Source organism: Sinocyclocheilus rhinocerous, unplaced genomic scaffold (genome assembly GCF_001515625.1).
Source record: "Sinocyclocheilus rhinocerous isolate Xijiao unplaced genomic scaffold, SAMN03320098_v1.1 scaffold627, whole genome shotgun sequence".
Classification (NCBI taxonomy): domain Eukaryota; kingdom Metazoa; phylum Chordata; class Actinopteri; order Cypriniformes; family Cyprinidae; genus Sinocyclocheilus; species Sinocyclocheilus rhinocerous.
In genome coordinates, this window is record NW_015649569.1 from 1 (window position 1) to 16,573 (window position 16,573).

Sequence of the window (16,573 nt, forward strand, 5' to 3'; positions counted from 1 at the left end):
TCATCCTAATGTAAAATTACCAGTCACCTGAGGCCGCTCTATGACGTCACTTTAACTGAGTCTCGGGAGAGTTTCAAAACATTAAAAATAATAAATACATAAACTTTGTGTTATATGTGTGTGTGATATGTGGTTATTTTTTGTATAACTATAAAGTCTAAAGTCTATTTTTCAGTATTTTAATAGTATTTAATGATTATGAACAAAAGCATTTCAAAATAAATTAGGCCTTATATATACCATCGATGAAACCACAAAGCTGTTGTGGAGGTATGTATAATTATAATATAAAGTCAGTGTGAATGTTGTTATTAATATTATTTTCTAAAATAAGGTTCATGTAATATAAAAGTACATATGTGTGGCGAAGATGTATCCGAGACAGCTCCAGCTCTCTGACATGCAACGTATACGTCAGCTTCCGAAATTGTCTCAGTACTGGCAGGGATTGTAAGGGGGCAAGGCACCAAACCCCCAACTGCTCCCTGTGTGCACTTGATGTCTGGATGTCAGCAAATTTTCTCAATGAAAAGAAAACCAAAATTATACTTTTCCCTCAATAAATTCCTAATTTGCTGCTTATTAATAGTTAGTAAGGTAGTTGTTAAGTTCAGGTATTGGCTAGGATTAGGGATGTAGAATAAGGCCATGTAAAAATAAGGCATTAATATGTGCTTAATTAGTACTAATAAATGGCTAATATTCTAGTAATATGCATGCTAACAAGCAACTAGTTAAGAGACCCTAAAATAAAGTGTTACCAAAAATGCATACACATTATGTTGAAATACCCGTCTTGGTGAGTATCCTTGAAAAACTGTTGGGTATGTCTTAAGTGAACATAAGGAGGCATCAGTTACTGTAGAAGATTTGTCGCCTTGCGCCACTTCCCGTGTGGTCACCGCATGTAGACACGGCTTTAGATACGGATTAATCACATGTCTAGGCTGGAAATATCCAGATCAAACAAAAGGTGTCCATGGGAACGGAGCTAGTGAAACACACACGCCATGCATTGTAGCCTAAAAAATATATATTTGCGACTGACACCAACGATTGTATGTGGCTATGCAGTGGAGATGCGTTCACTGTCAAATATGCTATATGGATATTTCCAGCCTAGACATGTGATTAATCCGTATCTAAAGCCGTGTCTACATGCGGTGACCACGAGGCGACAACAGCTTTGGCATTCCATACCTTAACATCTTCAAACTTGAAAAAGCTGAAACATTGTTTAGTTTGTATCTTTTTTCTATTTTGTATCTTTGTTCACAGAACCCCTGCTTCATGTGTTTATTATTAACATACTGAATCAATGTGAAAGTCAAACCTCAGTATGTTGAGTTGACAGTTTGGACTCTTCAGTCCAACACAGATCAGCTTCACTCCTGAAACCAGCAGGTTATTGTGACTCAGGTCCAGCTCTCTCAGAGAAGAGTTTGATGATTGTAGAGCTGAAGACACAATTTCACAGTGCTGATCAGAGAGATTACAGCTTGACAATCTGAAAAAAAACAGAGGACTTTGGATATAAGACATGCTGGTGTGCTGATTTCCCTAACTTTGTTCACCAGAAAAGATCATGCTGATTGATCATTTAAAATAAAGACATGACTTCATATTTTATGAACATTATTTGTATTATGCTTCAACATATTTATTTCTTGTTGTATGTACATGTCTTGTTAGCTAAATATTGTGGTTATTATTATTATTATTATTATAGTTATTTAATTACTAGAAACGTCCAGGCAGTTGTGTTGTGACAGATTGGAGCTAAACTCAGCAGGACACTGGAAATCCAGGAACAGGATTGCATATCCCTGGTTTAGATAGTACTGACTGGACTATGTCTGAGGAAGCGACAGCTATTCTTTCAATGAATCTGACACTTTGTAGTTATCCTTTATGAAAAGACATGCATTTGAATGTGCTGACAATTGTGTCATTAAGGAAGAACAGCTATAGTGCTTATACTAGATTATTTTGTGTCTTGGCATGATAGGTGTCCTTCCTAAATTAAATGTTTTAAAAATCAATTATATGAAAACTGACTTTAAGAAATTCACATTCCCAAGTGTAAAGTGTAAATTCAGTGGACAGCTATAACTAATCTGTGGACTATTAATAATAAACCTTTACATTTTGAATTAAACATATATTTTAAGAGACAGGTGGCTCGATCCTGAAGTATTGATAGTTTTGATATTGCTGGTGTATTCAAATGAATTGACCCTCACATAAAATAATCAAATCTGTAGGCATGTAGGCTTTATCTTTACCAATGATTTTCTAGCATGAAATTTAATGCTTAAAATAAGCTGTAAAGTAGAAAAATAAACTACGTTAGTAAATAATTGTAAGCCCTCAAAAGTCACTTGGGATAAAAAAAAAAGTTCTGCTAAATTAATAAGTCTAAAATTTAAATGTTAATGCAACTAATTGTTTAAGATGGAACTATTTTTTATTTTTTTTTTAAATGCAAATGCTGAAAAACAGAATTGGTCACAGAGAGTGTCACTCCTGACACTTCACTCACAGCGCTTCAAACAGGGCTGTGTTTTACAAAAGCATCATTACTTCTACTTCAAACTACTGTCATCTTTGCAGTCAACTTAGTCTGAACACGGACTGAGTTTTTGTGCTTTTGCCTTTATACACCACCACAATGGATTTGAAATAAACCAATCAAGATGTGATTGAAGTGCAGACTTTTAATCAAAGTACCTCCATTTACAGGGGCTCAATAGTATTTGGACAAAGTGACATAATTGTAAATATAAGCACAATTTTAATACTTGGATGAAAATCCTTTGCAGTCAATGACTGCCTAGTCCGGAGCCCGTGGACATCACCAAACTCTGAGTTTCCTTCCTGGAGATGCTTTGCCAGGTCTTCACTGCAGCCACCTTGAGTTGCTGCTTGTTTGTGGGTCTTTCTGCCTTCAGTCTTGTCTTCAGTAACTGAAAAGCATGCTCTATTGGATTGAGATCAGGCGACTAACTTAGCCATTGCAGAATATCAAAAATTCTCATAGCCTTAAAGACCTCAGAATTTATCCTGCTACTTCTGTCAGGAGTTACATCATCAATAAACACCAGTGAGCCTGTTCCATTGGCAGCCATATATGCCCATGCCTTAACTCTACCGCCACCATGTTTGACACTTGATGTGGTGTGCTTTGGATCGTGAGCCGTTCTTTTCTTTCACCATACGTTTCTCTTCCCATCAGTTTGATACAAGTTAATCTTGGTTTCATCAGTCCTAGAATCTTATTACAGAACATGGGAGGCTTTTTTAGATGTTTTCTGGCTAAATCTAATCTTGCTCTCCTGTTCTTGAATGTTACCAGTGGTTTGCACCTTGTTGTAAACCCTCTGTATTTACATTCATGACTCTTCAACTTCAACTCAACTTCAATCAACTCGATTGTTGATTTTGACAATGATGTGCCTATACCTCCTACAGAGTATTCTTGATTTCTGTTGATGCTAGAATTTTTTTGATGCTATGATTTTTTATGGCTTTTTTCTTCACCAAGGAAATGATTCTGCGGTCATCCCCTTTAGTTGTCTTCCGTGGTCTTCAAGGCCTTTTGATGTTGTTGAGCTCACCAGTGCTTTCTTTCTTCTTAAGAATGTAGTCAACCGTTGATCTGGCCATACAGTACCTAAGGTTTTTGCCATCTCTCTTATAGATTTATGTTGTTTTTTCAGCCTAATGATGGCCTCCTTCACTTTCATTGAGATCTCCTTGGACTTCATTGGTAGCACCAGTCAAGCAGCTTCCGGGGGCCTCATTTACAAAATGTCGCGCAGAAACCATCCTAAATTTGATCTTACGATCATCTCTCAAATATGCATACGTGTGATTCATAGAATGAACGTATGCACAGAAAGGGCACATACGCGTCTCTTTTAGATGTGAAATCTATAAATCGCAAATGATCTTGAACTTGCACACAACTGAATGGTTTCAGCTCTCTGCCTTGTAAACGACTCCTAATTAATGTCATTAACATATAAACGATAACCAGTCATTGTTCAAATCCTTTAATTTAGAACAGCGAGCTGCAAGAACAGCTTACATTTCCAAAAACCTGCAGTACTCCAACAAGAAAAAGTGTGTACATCTGCTCAGACCCTGACAAAGCCATAAGCACTTTTCCACATCAAAGGCAGTTTTTACAAATATGAGCGTTGGCGTGGATTTAAGCGTACGCACACTCTAAGATAAAATACATGCGGTATGCACAGAAAGGGCACATACGCGTCTCTTTTAGATGTGAAATCTATAAATCGCAAATGATCTTGAACTTGCACACAACTGAATGGTTTCAGCTCTCTGCCTTGTAAACGACTCCTAATTAATGTCATTAACATATAAACGATAACCAGTCATTGTTCAAATCCTTTAATTTAGAACAGCGAGCTGCAAGAACAGCTTACATTTCCAAAAACCTGCAGTACTCCAACAAGAAAAAGTGTGTACATCTGCTCAGACCCTGACAAAGCCATAAGCACTTTTCCACATCAAAGGCAGTTTTTACAAATATGAGCGTTGGCGTGGATTTAAGCGTACGCACACTCTAAGATAAAATACATGCGTACGTACAATTTATGAATGAGGCCCCAGATCTTTTTTCTGCTTAATTTGTCTTGAAGTAATGAGGGAATGGGCAGCACCAGGTTAACCTCTCAATTAACCTCTTCTTAGTCAACTGTCCAAATACTATTGAGCCACTGAAAATGGAGGCACTTTGCTTAAAATGACTGTAACCCCTAAATAGTAAATGTCATATTTTTGTGGAACCTCTTAAAATAAAGCTAAGAGTCTGCACTTCAATCACATCTTGATTATTTTATTTCAAATCCATTGTAGTGGTGTATAAAGGCAAAAGCACAAAAACTCAGTCCATGTCCGAATACTTCCGGACCTGACTGTACATGTAACATTTATTATAATTAGTATTATAATCATTTAAGTTGAACATTAAAAGTTCAAATGGATCATGTTTTGTTCTGTAATTGTTTTTAATATATCTGTCAGACAAAAGCATACAAATTGTAGGCTTACTGTCAACTACTGTATAGTTTAGGTATGGTATTTGTAGTAAGACAGAAGTAACCACAGATTTACCATGATATTTTTTTAAATAAACATGGTAATAATGGTAAATCTGCCAAAACTGTTACAGTTCAACATATGTAACACTACAGTTATTTTTCATACCTTCAAAAGTACAACTTTGTACCATACCCTCTCTGCCTTCTGTAAGTAGGATAAGGGTGGATAAGGTACAAAGATGTAGAGTTAATGGTATGAAAAATAACAATGGTGTTACATATTTTGAACTGTATAACCATGCATTTTTGTGATGTGGTTTATTGACTATGTTAATGTATTTATATTTTATGCATTTACTCAGAGTCTTTTGTGTGAAACTCTATTTAGGACATTTTTTAGATAATAAGAAACTGAACTGAAAAAATAAAATCACAGAAATCACAACGTCAGTCAAATGTAAATATGTTCATTTTCGCATACTCACAGAGCTTTTCTGCAGTTTCTCACAGCAGGGAACAGTCTCCATCGACCCTCTTTCGATTTGATATTATACTTTTTAAGGTCTAACTCATCCAGCACCTCCTCTGACATCAGGATCATGTTTGCCAAAGTTGAACATTGTGCAAGAGAAAGACTTTTACTTTTTGCTTTAGATTTTAAAAGCACCTGCACTCTTTCAACTACAGAGTTATCCTTCATCTCAATCAAGCAGTGTGACAGATTCATCCATCTTTCAGGACAAACATTGTTTTTTTGACCTCGTTTGAGGTTTTGGATTATTTTCTTGATGCTCTCTGGGTTGTTCTCTGTGTGTATCAGTGCATCCTGTAAGAGTCTCTGATTGGACTCCAGTGAGATGCCATGAAGAAATCGAAGGAAAAGATCCAGGTGTCCATTTTTACTGCTCAATGCTTTATTCACTGCTTCCTTCAGAAACACATCCAGAGGAACATCCTCACACTGAGTTCTGGACATTCCTGTCAGGAACATTTTCAGAATCTCACTGTTCTTGTGTAAATAGCAGAAAAACACATACAGTGCTGCAAAAAACTCCTGAAAGCTCAGATGTACAAAGCTGTAAACCTTCCTCTGATAAATCACAGATTCCTCTCTAAAGATCTCAGTGCAAATCCCAGAATACACCGAGGCGTCAGTGACGTCTATGCCGCTCTCTCTCAGGTCCTCCTCATAAAACATCACATTGCCCTTCATCAGCTGATTGAAAGCCAGTTCAGCAAGTTTCACAATCACTTCTCTGTTGGACTGCAGGAGTTTCTCTGGATCTCTCTCTTCATACTTCTGGTTCTTCATATTTGTTTGAATGAGCAGGAAGTAGATGTACATTTCAGTCAGAGTTTGAGGGATTTCTGCACTGAGATCTTGTTTCAGGAGGTTTTGAAGCACAGTGGATGAGATCCAGCAGAAGACGGGGATGTGGCACATGATGTGGAGGCTTCTTGCTCTTCTGATGTGTGAGATGATTCTGCTGGCTTGATGCTCGTCACTGATTCTCTTCCTGAAATATTCCTCCTTCTGAGGGTCATTGAATCCCTGAATTTCTGTCACACGGTTGATGTAGTTGGAGGGGATCTGATTGGCTGCTGCTGGTCTGGAGGTGATCCAGATGAGAGCAGAGGGAAGCAGCTCTCCTTTCATGAGCTTTGACATCAACACAGCCACTGATGAAGTCTCAGTCACATCACAAACTTTCTGAGCGTCTGAAAACATTACATTTACATTTTCTGAAAACATCAGTGTGATTCTGCTTTCATCCAGACCATCAAAGATGAACACAACTTTACACTCCTCATAAATCTTTGAGTCCAGATCTTGAAGTTCAGGATAAAAGTCAAGCAGAAGTCTGTGAAGACTGTACTGATGATCTTTAATCAAGTTCAGCTCTCGAAATGTAAGCACAAACATGAAATCTACATCCAGATTGGCTTTTCCCTCGGCCCAGTCCAGAATAAACTTCTGCACAGAGACGGTTTTTCCAATTCCAGCGATGCCTTTAGTAAGAACCGTCTTTATTTTGTCTTTCTTCTCTCTTCTGTTCTCCTCATATCCTGATTCAGGTGAAGGATTAAAGATGTCATTGCAGTTGATTGGAGTGTCTTGGAGTGTCCTGTAACTTTTCTCCATCTGTAGCACCTCATGTTCTTCATTCACTCCTTCACTCTCTCCCTCTATGATGTACAGCTGTGTGTAAATCTGGTTCAGGAGGGTTTGATTCTCTTGTAGTTTGACTCCCTCAAATAAGCTCTCATACTTGTTCTTCATGCTGGTTTTGTGCTGGTCTTTGATTCTCTGCAGATCAACATGCACTGGTTGGTCTGAATTGAGCTGCAGGTCTGTTTCTGTGTCATGATGACTGGTGTGGCTCTGACAGTAGGGGAATGTGCCGGTCAGTGAGGACACAGCTTTTTTACCACTGAAAAGACATTATAAAAAAACAGAGATACAAACAAACAAAAAAAGACACTGTCAAATGATTTTAGAATCCAATAACAGAAACATTGACATGGACAAAAAGCAGTGTTCACGTGAAATTATTCTTAATTTAAACAGTGACAGATGACAGATGATATACTATAGAAGCAATCGCAGATTTAATACGTTTTTGCATTTCTTTGTTGAACATTAAAATCCCCATCACCAGAAGTGAGATGATTGTGGTCTTGGTTCTTAGAGCACTAGTAAAGGTTTTTATTTATTTGTTACTATTGCTTATGCAGAGGCTATTTAGTAAAACATATCGCACAAAACGTGAAGAAAAATGGACTGTGAAAAATGGACATTGAGCATTTTGGTTTCTATTAGAAATTCTGCACTATCCATAGCCAGTCATCACTGCAAAAACTTTGGAAACTGCTGATTTAGGATTTTCAGATTCATCATTTCAATTATTGAATTCAAAGTATTACAAGAGACACAGCCACACCCACAATCTCTCTCTGTTTGTTGAGAAAGAGTGATTATGTAAATGAAGTTTTTGACTGAAACTAATTTATAGGACTGCTGATCAAAATGATAAAATATTACAGTATAAATAATTACAGTGCTAGAATTAGACATTTTGATTATCCACAGCACCCCAGCTAAACCTATCGTCATGGCAACCAGGTTAGGAACCACTAACTTAAAAAGAAAGTTTATTCCAAACCAGAATTTTTTGATTTCTATTTTGGGAATGAATTATCATTTATGTATCACTAACTTCATTTAACAAAGGCCTCTTCCTGTAAGGTTTTCTTGCTTTACATCATGATTTTTATTTCTGTGTTGTACTTATTACAAAAGAGAATATGATTTAATTTGATGATATTTTCTGGCTAAAGAACATTTACATTCTTGTAATCTCTGTGTACATTCTGTGTTCCTGTTTTAAATCAAGATCATATACTCACACAGGGTCAAAGCGCACTGCTCCAGTACTGAACATGGGTGGATCAAACATGGATCTGTTGCTCTTCATGGACACACAGTTGGATACTGGAGATGCTGCTCTCTTTCTCTTCTTGCTGATGAGTCTGAGAAAAAGACAGAAATATTTATTTCTTTTTTTTCTGAAGATAATCTGTCTGCTCCATTAAATTGGTAAATATTGGTATAGAAAGAAGTATTTGTGTTGCATACTGTACAGTTTAAAACATAAGACATTTTATTAACAGTACTGCTGTAATACGATACATAGTCAAGTCAAGTCATACATACATGCATTAAAGACACTTACTGGATGTATAAGAACCTCTCGGGTTCCCCGGGAGGGAACGAGACGTTACGTCCTCTAGCGGACAGTATAATATATATATAATATACAAGTGTCAAGTATCATACAAGTCTAATATACAAGTCTAATATATCTTATAGAAGTATCGGATCGGGACTCTGTATCAGCAGATACTCAATATTCAATGACTCGGATCGAATTGGGGGCTCAAAAAGCCAGATCGGGACATCCCTAATTTGTCTATGAGCTCATGCACCACAAATTTCTTTTTGACCTGAAGTGTATGATTTCCAATCCCCTGCTCTTCTATTATAAAATTAATATGCAATCATAGTTTTCTTAAAACTAGTTTATCTATTCTGGTATTTGTGTTATAATGTAATGTCTGTATTTGGTGTCTGTGAGTTGACTGAGAGTCTGACCCATGTCAGAAATTTGGGGGGGGGGTTATAGCGCCATTTATTGCTATATGTTAAAATTTGACATTGAAACATGTATGCTCTGTGCTCCGTCTGAATGTATTGTTCTGTTCCAGTGATGTGCAGCAGCTCAACCTTGAAGGAAAAAGATATTGCCTATGTTTTATCTAATGGCGTATGTGCAGGAGCTGTTTAGGAATATGATCAGGAATAGAAACAGTCGCCAGGAGAATCAGCAGCTGCCCAGATGAGAAGTGCCCTCACCAGGTTTATGACACACCTACACTGGGTCTCATTCACTAAGCACGCATATCGTGAAACCTATGTATGAACGTCTACATGAACAAATCATGATTCACTAAAACTTTCATACTAATATTTATTTATAAAGACAGGTTTGAAATCATTTCAAACTAAATATGGTCAAACTGAAGTTCGTTTTGGTGATTCAAAACAGCTCTCAGAGAAAACTTTCTGTAAAGCTTTGTATCTGCTGTTATACACCTTCAAACTGTCAAGGAACACCTGGCTTCACCTACATTATGAGGACAAATAAATATAAAACAATGTTTTGTTAGAAATGTAAAAATAGAAAAAAAAGTTTTCTGTTGAGGGTTAGGCAAGAAGTGCCAACATCTGTGTGTGTGTGTGTGTGTGTGTGTGTGTGTGTGTGTGTTTATACGTCCCAATTTGTGTCCAATTTGGAGCAGGGTGTTTGTTGTTGGGCGAATGTATTATTTATAATTTATTATCTTGGATCATTTACTTCATATTGTGTGCTATATAATACTGTTGTATAATTGATTATTGTTGTATGATTGATTGTTATATTGACAGATTTTTTGATAAAAAGCATTGTGTTTCTGCAATAAATTCAGTAGTAAATAAAAACACACATTGCCTGTATTTCAGTATTTAGGGGCAGTGCACCAATATATTTCATCTAGGGCACCAACAGAGTCTGGGCCCTGAACTACATGATACTCACAGAGAGTCAGAGTTCACAGCAGATCCATCACTGAGACCACGGGGAATAGCCATGGAGTTGTTACTCTTCATAGAAACACAGCTGAATCCTGGAGATGCTGCTCTCTGAGTGTCAACAGTAGTCTCATCCTCTCTCTCCTCATACACACTCATTTCACAGGCAGGTTTCTCCTTTTCTCTCTCCTCATACACACTCATTTCTCAGGCAGGTTTCTATTCCTCTTCCCACTTGATGAGAAACTTGATTTCAGGCCTGTATGTTGCAAAAGAGAACATACATAGTACACAACAAAATTTGACTATGTGAGTTAGATTAAAAATAAATTACTGGGTTTTACTTTCTGTTTTATTATTTTTATTTATTCCATTTTAACTCAACATGAATGGTTCTCTAAATCAGGGGTCTCCAGTCCTGCTCCTGGAGAGCTACAGTCCTGCAAAGTTCAGCTTCAACCCTAATCAAACACACCTGAACCAGCTAATCAAGGTCTTAAAGTTACTTGAAGGTGTTGAAGCAGGAAGTCAGCTCTCCAGAAGCTGGGTTGGAGATCCCTGCTCTAAATAGTGGGGATGTATGTAGTACTGCATAAGAAATGTCGCCCACATTTTAAAACACATCTGGCTCGTATATTGTGGACATTTTACGTGTTTATGTGATTATCCTGTGAGGTAGGCTACTTTATTTTCGTAGTCAAACTGCATAATTTAACATTAACTCGATATGAAACAAAATATTGAAACGATGTTAACCACAAAATATTTTCAAAATCTATAAAAAGAAAAAAAGATGGCTGGAAGGTTTGACCATTTCCAGTCATTTATGTGTTACAGTTTCCGTGTAGTATCAAGAGTATGGCATTGATCAACTTTGATGTGATTTGAGTTCGAATTCAAGTCTATTCCGTCGCAAATGCTTCTTAGTAATAATATTACAGCTATGAAACGTTTTGACGAACTTACCGTATCATACAAAGTGGTGTTCTGATTTTGAATTCTCTGAAGATGGCATGTAGTCTCCTGACACAATCGCTTTCAGTTTCACTTTAATGAAACGTGAGTTCCGCTAAAAACGGCCAGCTCCGCCCCAAACTGGAGGACGTGATGACGTTGGAATGCAGTCTACGGAGCCGTTCACAGAGGACGCGTTTTGGAACTTTTGCAGGGTTTGCATTGTGGCATATTTTTACTGACTCTTGCTTTGTTTTTGCTGTCATTGGGTGCTTCTCAAACGTAAGGATGCATCCTAGTGAGGATATATTATATCATAACATTTTTGATGAATACAGTTGATTGTCTTTTTTTTGCACTTCTGATCAAACTCAAAAATAAAAATTATTTATTCACCCTAAAAGCATCCTATGTGTATGTGACTTTCTTCTTTCAGACGAATCAAATCGGAGTTATATAAAAAATTATCCTGGCCCCTCCAAGCCTTTCAATGGGGGTAAGAGGGTGTTTGTTGTCAACAGTTCAGAAGACGTGAAATAAAGTGCGTGCATCCGTAATAAAATGTCCCTCACACGGCTCCAGGGGGTGAATAAAGGCCTTCTGTAGAGAGTTCTGATGATTGCTGTGACTAGAGTTGTCTGGTGGTCTTTGTTGTAAATAAATCCCGTTGTGTAGAGTTAGCCCTGGCCTCGGTCCTTTTCATCTGCAACACCACAAATTGGCGACGAGGATAACCCGCCTGCAAGTTTTTTTTCTTTTGCTGCTGATTTCAAAATGTCCGTGAATGTTCCGGCACCTGCGATGTTTCTTCCCTGCCCTGGGGAACCGTCTATGCCTTTCGACATGTGGTTGCGGATGTTTCAAAACTACTTATTAGTGATTAATGCGACGGGGGATGCTTGGCCAGACGCCCACAAAAAGAGCTACATTACTCCACTGCTTAGGGACGGAGGGGCAGCGGATTTTCTATGCTCTACCTGAAACAGGTGACACTTATGCTTCTGCTATCAGTGCATTGCAGAAACATTTCACTCCAAAAGTCAATGTCGTCGTGGAACGCTATGCATTCAGAAAACATGCTCAATTTCCACACGAGACTATAGCACAATATGTAGCTGCTTTGCGTGCCCATGCTGCCACTTGCGGTTTTGAAGATAAAGCGGACGAAATGATACGAGACCAGTTACTGGAACATTTGTGTAGTGACAGTATCAGAGAAAGGATGTTACTGGAGTCAGACCTCACACTAGATACAGCCGTAACGCTTGCATTGGTCCTAAACAATGACAAGTGCCACTTTTGACAGACTACACTGTGCTTCCTAGGTCATGTCGTCACAGCAGATGGTATTCTGCCTGACCATGAGCATGTGGATGCAATACTTAAAGCGCCGCCTCCATCTGATGCCGCTGCTCTGCGATCCTTTTTGTGGTACACGGAAGACATGCAGGCGGATGATGTAGGACGTAGGCGTCGTGCGCTCGCCTCTGAGAAATGCAGGAGCAAAGGAAACAAAGTTTCCTACTTTAGCAAAGGAAAACCAGTCTCCTCTTGGCTTATATGGAAATCCTCCGACATTTATTTTATTTTATTTTTACAAATCCTCGTTTTGTGCTTCTAATTCATGACCGGCGTTCGTCACTAATCACGCAACGCCGACGTTCTACGTCATCTGTCTGGACGGCTCGCATACCACAGTCAGCAGAAGTGAGAAAAAAGTGTTTATGTTTGAAATATGGATATTTATCTTACAAAAACACATGCATTCGCTACAGGAGGCCTTCATTCAAATGTTGTGTATTTGCTGTTAACATTTACTGTGAGAATTCTTGTGAGATTATCATTCTCCCTTACGTGTTCTCACATTGTGTATGCAGACAAGACGACTCATGAACAAAACATTGTTACATATAACTATTATATTTAGAAAACTCTCCTTCAAAGATGCATAACTATCCTGAGCACAACATACTATAATAATAATAATAATGAATAGTGATTCTATTCATGAAATCAAAAGCGAGCCCTGCACTTTGTTACAGTAAACTGGACTATTGTAAAACTAGTGAATTACTGTCCACTATCACTATGTAAAGAAAACTCTCCCACAACCTGCAGTAACATTTACACACAAGAGTTTCATACTGAAGCATTAAAAAAAAGAAAATCATAAACAATTTGATGGAATACATAAACAATCATAAGAATCATATTAAAACTGACGGATTGAAAAACTCTGAGCAGAATATATTTAGTAATTTTGCCAGTTGAAATCCACAAACAAGAGTTCTTCCTTTCACCATCTTCCCACTTAATAATAATAATTTATGCATTTAGCAGACGCTTAAAGCGACTTCCAGTGCATTCAGGCTATACATTTTTTACCAGTATGTGTGTTCCCTGGGAATCAAACCCATGACCTTTTGTGCTGCTAACGCAATGCTCTACCACTGAGCCACACGAACAATACTTCTTCTGCTGATCTGGACCTTTGAGGAGCACTTGCTGTTGTCAGGATGGATTCTCACTATTAACCTTTACATAAAAAAATAGAATTCATTAGACCATTTGTAAAAATTTTAAAGGGTTAATTCACCCCAAAATCTTTATTTTGTCACAATTTATTCACTTTCATGTTGCTTTAAACCGATAAATCTGGTCCATTTTCAAAACATAAAGATATTTTTAATCTCTTAATTTTTGTTCACCCAATCCAGGCAACCAAAGTCTTCCAGCTTCAAAAAGTGCATAAACACCTTGTAAAAAATAACCCATATTATTTGAGTGGTTTAAGACACCTAATTAGTTCTCAAGCATGTTTGAGCTTCAGTTCACCATGTTTTAAGGGGTCTGTATATGTGGATGATCAAAGATTGCATGTGAATAAAAGCTTCCATTAAATCATATAGATTACCTTTACAATGTCTTCATGCATTTTTGATGTGGAATATTTTGGTTGTGTGGACTTTCAATGGATGGACAAAAATGATGAGAAAAAAATACTACAAATATCTTTGTGTTCTGATGATGAATTCAAGTCTTACGGGTTTGGAGCGACATGAAAATGAGTAACTGATGACGGAAGTTTCATTTCTGGGTGAACTTTATATTAAGATATGAAAATGTATGCATTTGACATGACATAACTTCATTTTCTGGACTAAAGACTACTTTTATTGGGTCATAAGAATGATAGGAAGTATCCTCATCCACCAATATAAATGACTCTGTAAATGTTGCAAATTCATTAGAATAATAATAGTCATGAAAGATTACTAATAGTGTTGAATAATAATAAATTGTTTAATCTACCTTCATAGTATGTGGTCCAGCATAAAAATTTAAATTTAGGGCCCCATGAAAAACATTTCATTTTTTTCCCTAAATTCAGTTTTCCAGTTTTGTTTCTGGTCTCTGTATTTTGATTTAATACCAAATTTCGCTATTGAAAGGAATTTATAAAACTTGAACAATTTAATGAACCTTTGAAATGTAAATCACAAGGAAATACAACAATTGCATTTTATACGAATGTATTTCTAGATGGGACTGTCTTCAGAAAAGTTTCAATGGAATTTTCATTTCATCTTACCTATAATGCATGATCAAGTAGCAGTGTTTATAAGCGCAGCACAGCCCTTACCAGGAAAACCGCTTCATTTCTGTGTCACCTACTAGCAGAGAATGAACGTGCAGCCCGTCTGTTTTTGTTTGGATGAATGTAAAAAAATCTCTTCACGCAGTTGTGAATGTGAACCGGTGGATTGACAAGAATATGCCTTCTAAAAATCTAAACAATTAGGACACTAAGATGCTTGTTTTAAATTAATATAGATTAGTTACTGATACTTTTGACTCATCCCTTTTTTTTAAAAAATGGTTTAAAGACTAAAATGTGAAGTTTATAATTTTATTGTTTTTGTGAAATCCTGTATCTGAATTGTAAATCATGTCTTGTAAGTCATGTTCTATTTTAGCATGCCATAGACAGCCTTAATCATATAAATGTAATTTACCAACCAGTGAAAATGATGAGTGGCTAGTAACTTTGGAAAACCACTATAGCTACAGTGAGCAAAAAAGTTACAAATATTTGTAAAAGTTTTCTTCGCTTTTTGAGCATTGTAAGGAATAATTGTCTGTTTTTGAACATTGCAGTAAAGCAGTTCCCAGTGCTGGCTTTTTTTTTTTTTTCATTCAACACAGTACTTTTTATGTTAAGTTTGTAAATGTATTCCTACATACATGTGTGAATAAGCTAGTGGCTAGCAGTAACTTTTTCCAGGACTAGGTTAAGGCTAATACAAGTTAAAGCGGTCAAATGATGCTATTTTAAAGACCATTATTTTGTGTATTTGGTGTAACAGAATATGTTGACATGCTTTAATGTTCAAAAAACACATTATTTTTCAAATACTGTACATTAATGTAGGTCCTCTATGCCCCGCCTCTCTCAAACGCTTCGTTTTCTACAAAGCCCCCTCCTTTGACAAGCGCAGTCTGCTCTGATTGGCCAACTGACCCAGTGCATTGTGATTGGCCAAACACCACAAGCACGCGTCGGAAATGTAACGCCCCTTACCATAATCACGAGCTTCATCTTTCAAAATAAATGTAAAGACAGTAAATAATGTCATTAGTTTTACCATCAGTTCAAGCCCGAAAAGGCAACAGAGTCGCGTGACAGACACAGTGATGAAGCTGGTATGTGTTTGCAGTACACAAGCCACGGTTAAGACAGCTTCCTGAAACCATGCCTTCTTTCTTTGCGTGCACAATTTGGGTGGCATTATGCTAATATTTCCACATATTGACGTAGATATGTGGGGGCGTGTTAGAACGAGCCGTTTTAGGTAGGCGTGGCTGACTCTTAACTTTTATAAAGAATATCTCTTTGGATTTGAGACTTTAGTCTTTGTAACTTTACAGATCTTCTTTATGCACCAAGAGCTTGTAACACTCCAAAGAGAAAGGAAAACTTGAAATCGCATCATGTGACCCCTTTAACTAATGAAATCTCAAGCTTGTAGTAAATCTTTCTTTATTTCCAGGCTGAACTGGATGCATGCTGAACGTGCCTCAACAATTAAGATAAATTCTGTAGTCCTTTATCGCACTTCCGAATTTGAAAAACAGAAACTTCGAATACTAGAGTAAAATAACTTGTGCTGTAGCCGGTATCAATGGCAGTGCTCACAGCATGGGATTGTTGTGATTTATTGATGTACAATTTATCACAGATACTTCATCTAAACCAGTGTTTCTCAACCCTGGTCCTGGGCGCCCCCCAACACTGCACATTTTGCATGTCTCCCTTATCTGACACACACATTTCAGGTCCTGGAGTTTCTTTTAATGAGCTAATGAGTTGAATCAGGTGTGTTTGATTAGGGAGACACACAAAATGTGCAGTGCTGGG

General features: G+C 37.3%; 1 protein-coding gene across 1 annotated transcript; it reads right to left on the reverse strand.

Annotated features, from left to right (window-relative positions):
* Positions 1 to 1,200: 1,200 nt before the first annotated feature.
* Positions 1,201 to 11,235, reverse strand: LOC107710688 (NACHT, LRR and PYD domains-containing protein 3-like; the record flags this gene model as incomplete). The annotated part of the gene is made up of 6 exons (XM_016515524.1): positions 11,167 to 11,235; positions 10,208 to 10,459; positions 8,478 to 8,600; positions 5,555 to 7,501; positions 1,312 to 1,507; positions 1,201 to 1,215 (listed from the first exon to the last, which is right to left on the reverse strand). Coding segments are annotated over exons 2-6 (2,478 nt in total), but the record flags the coding sequence as incomplete, so codon positions are not given.
* Between the last annotated feature and the right edge of the window lie 5,338 nt (positions 11,236 to 16,573).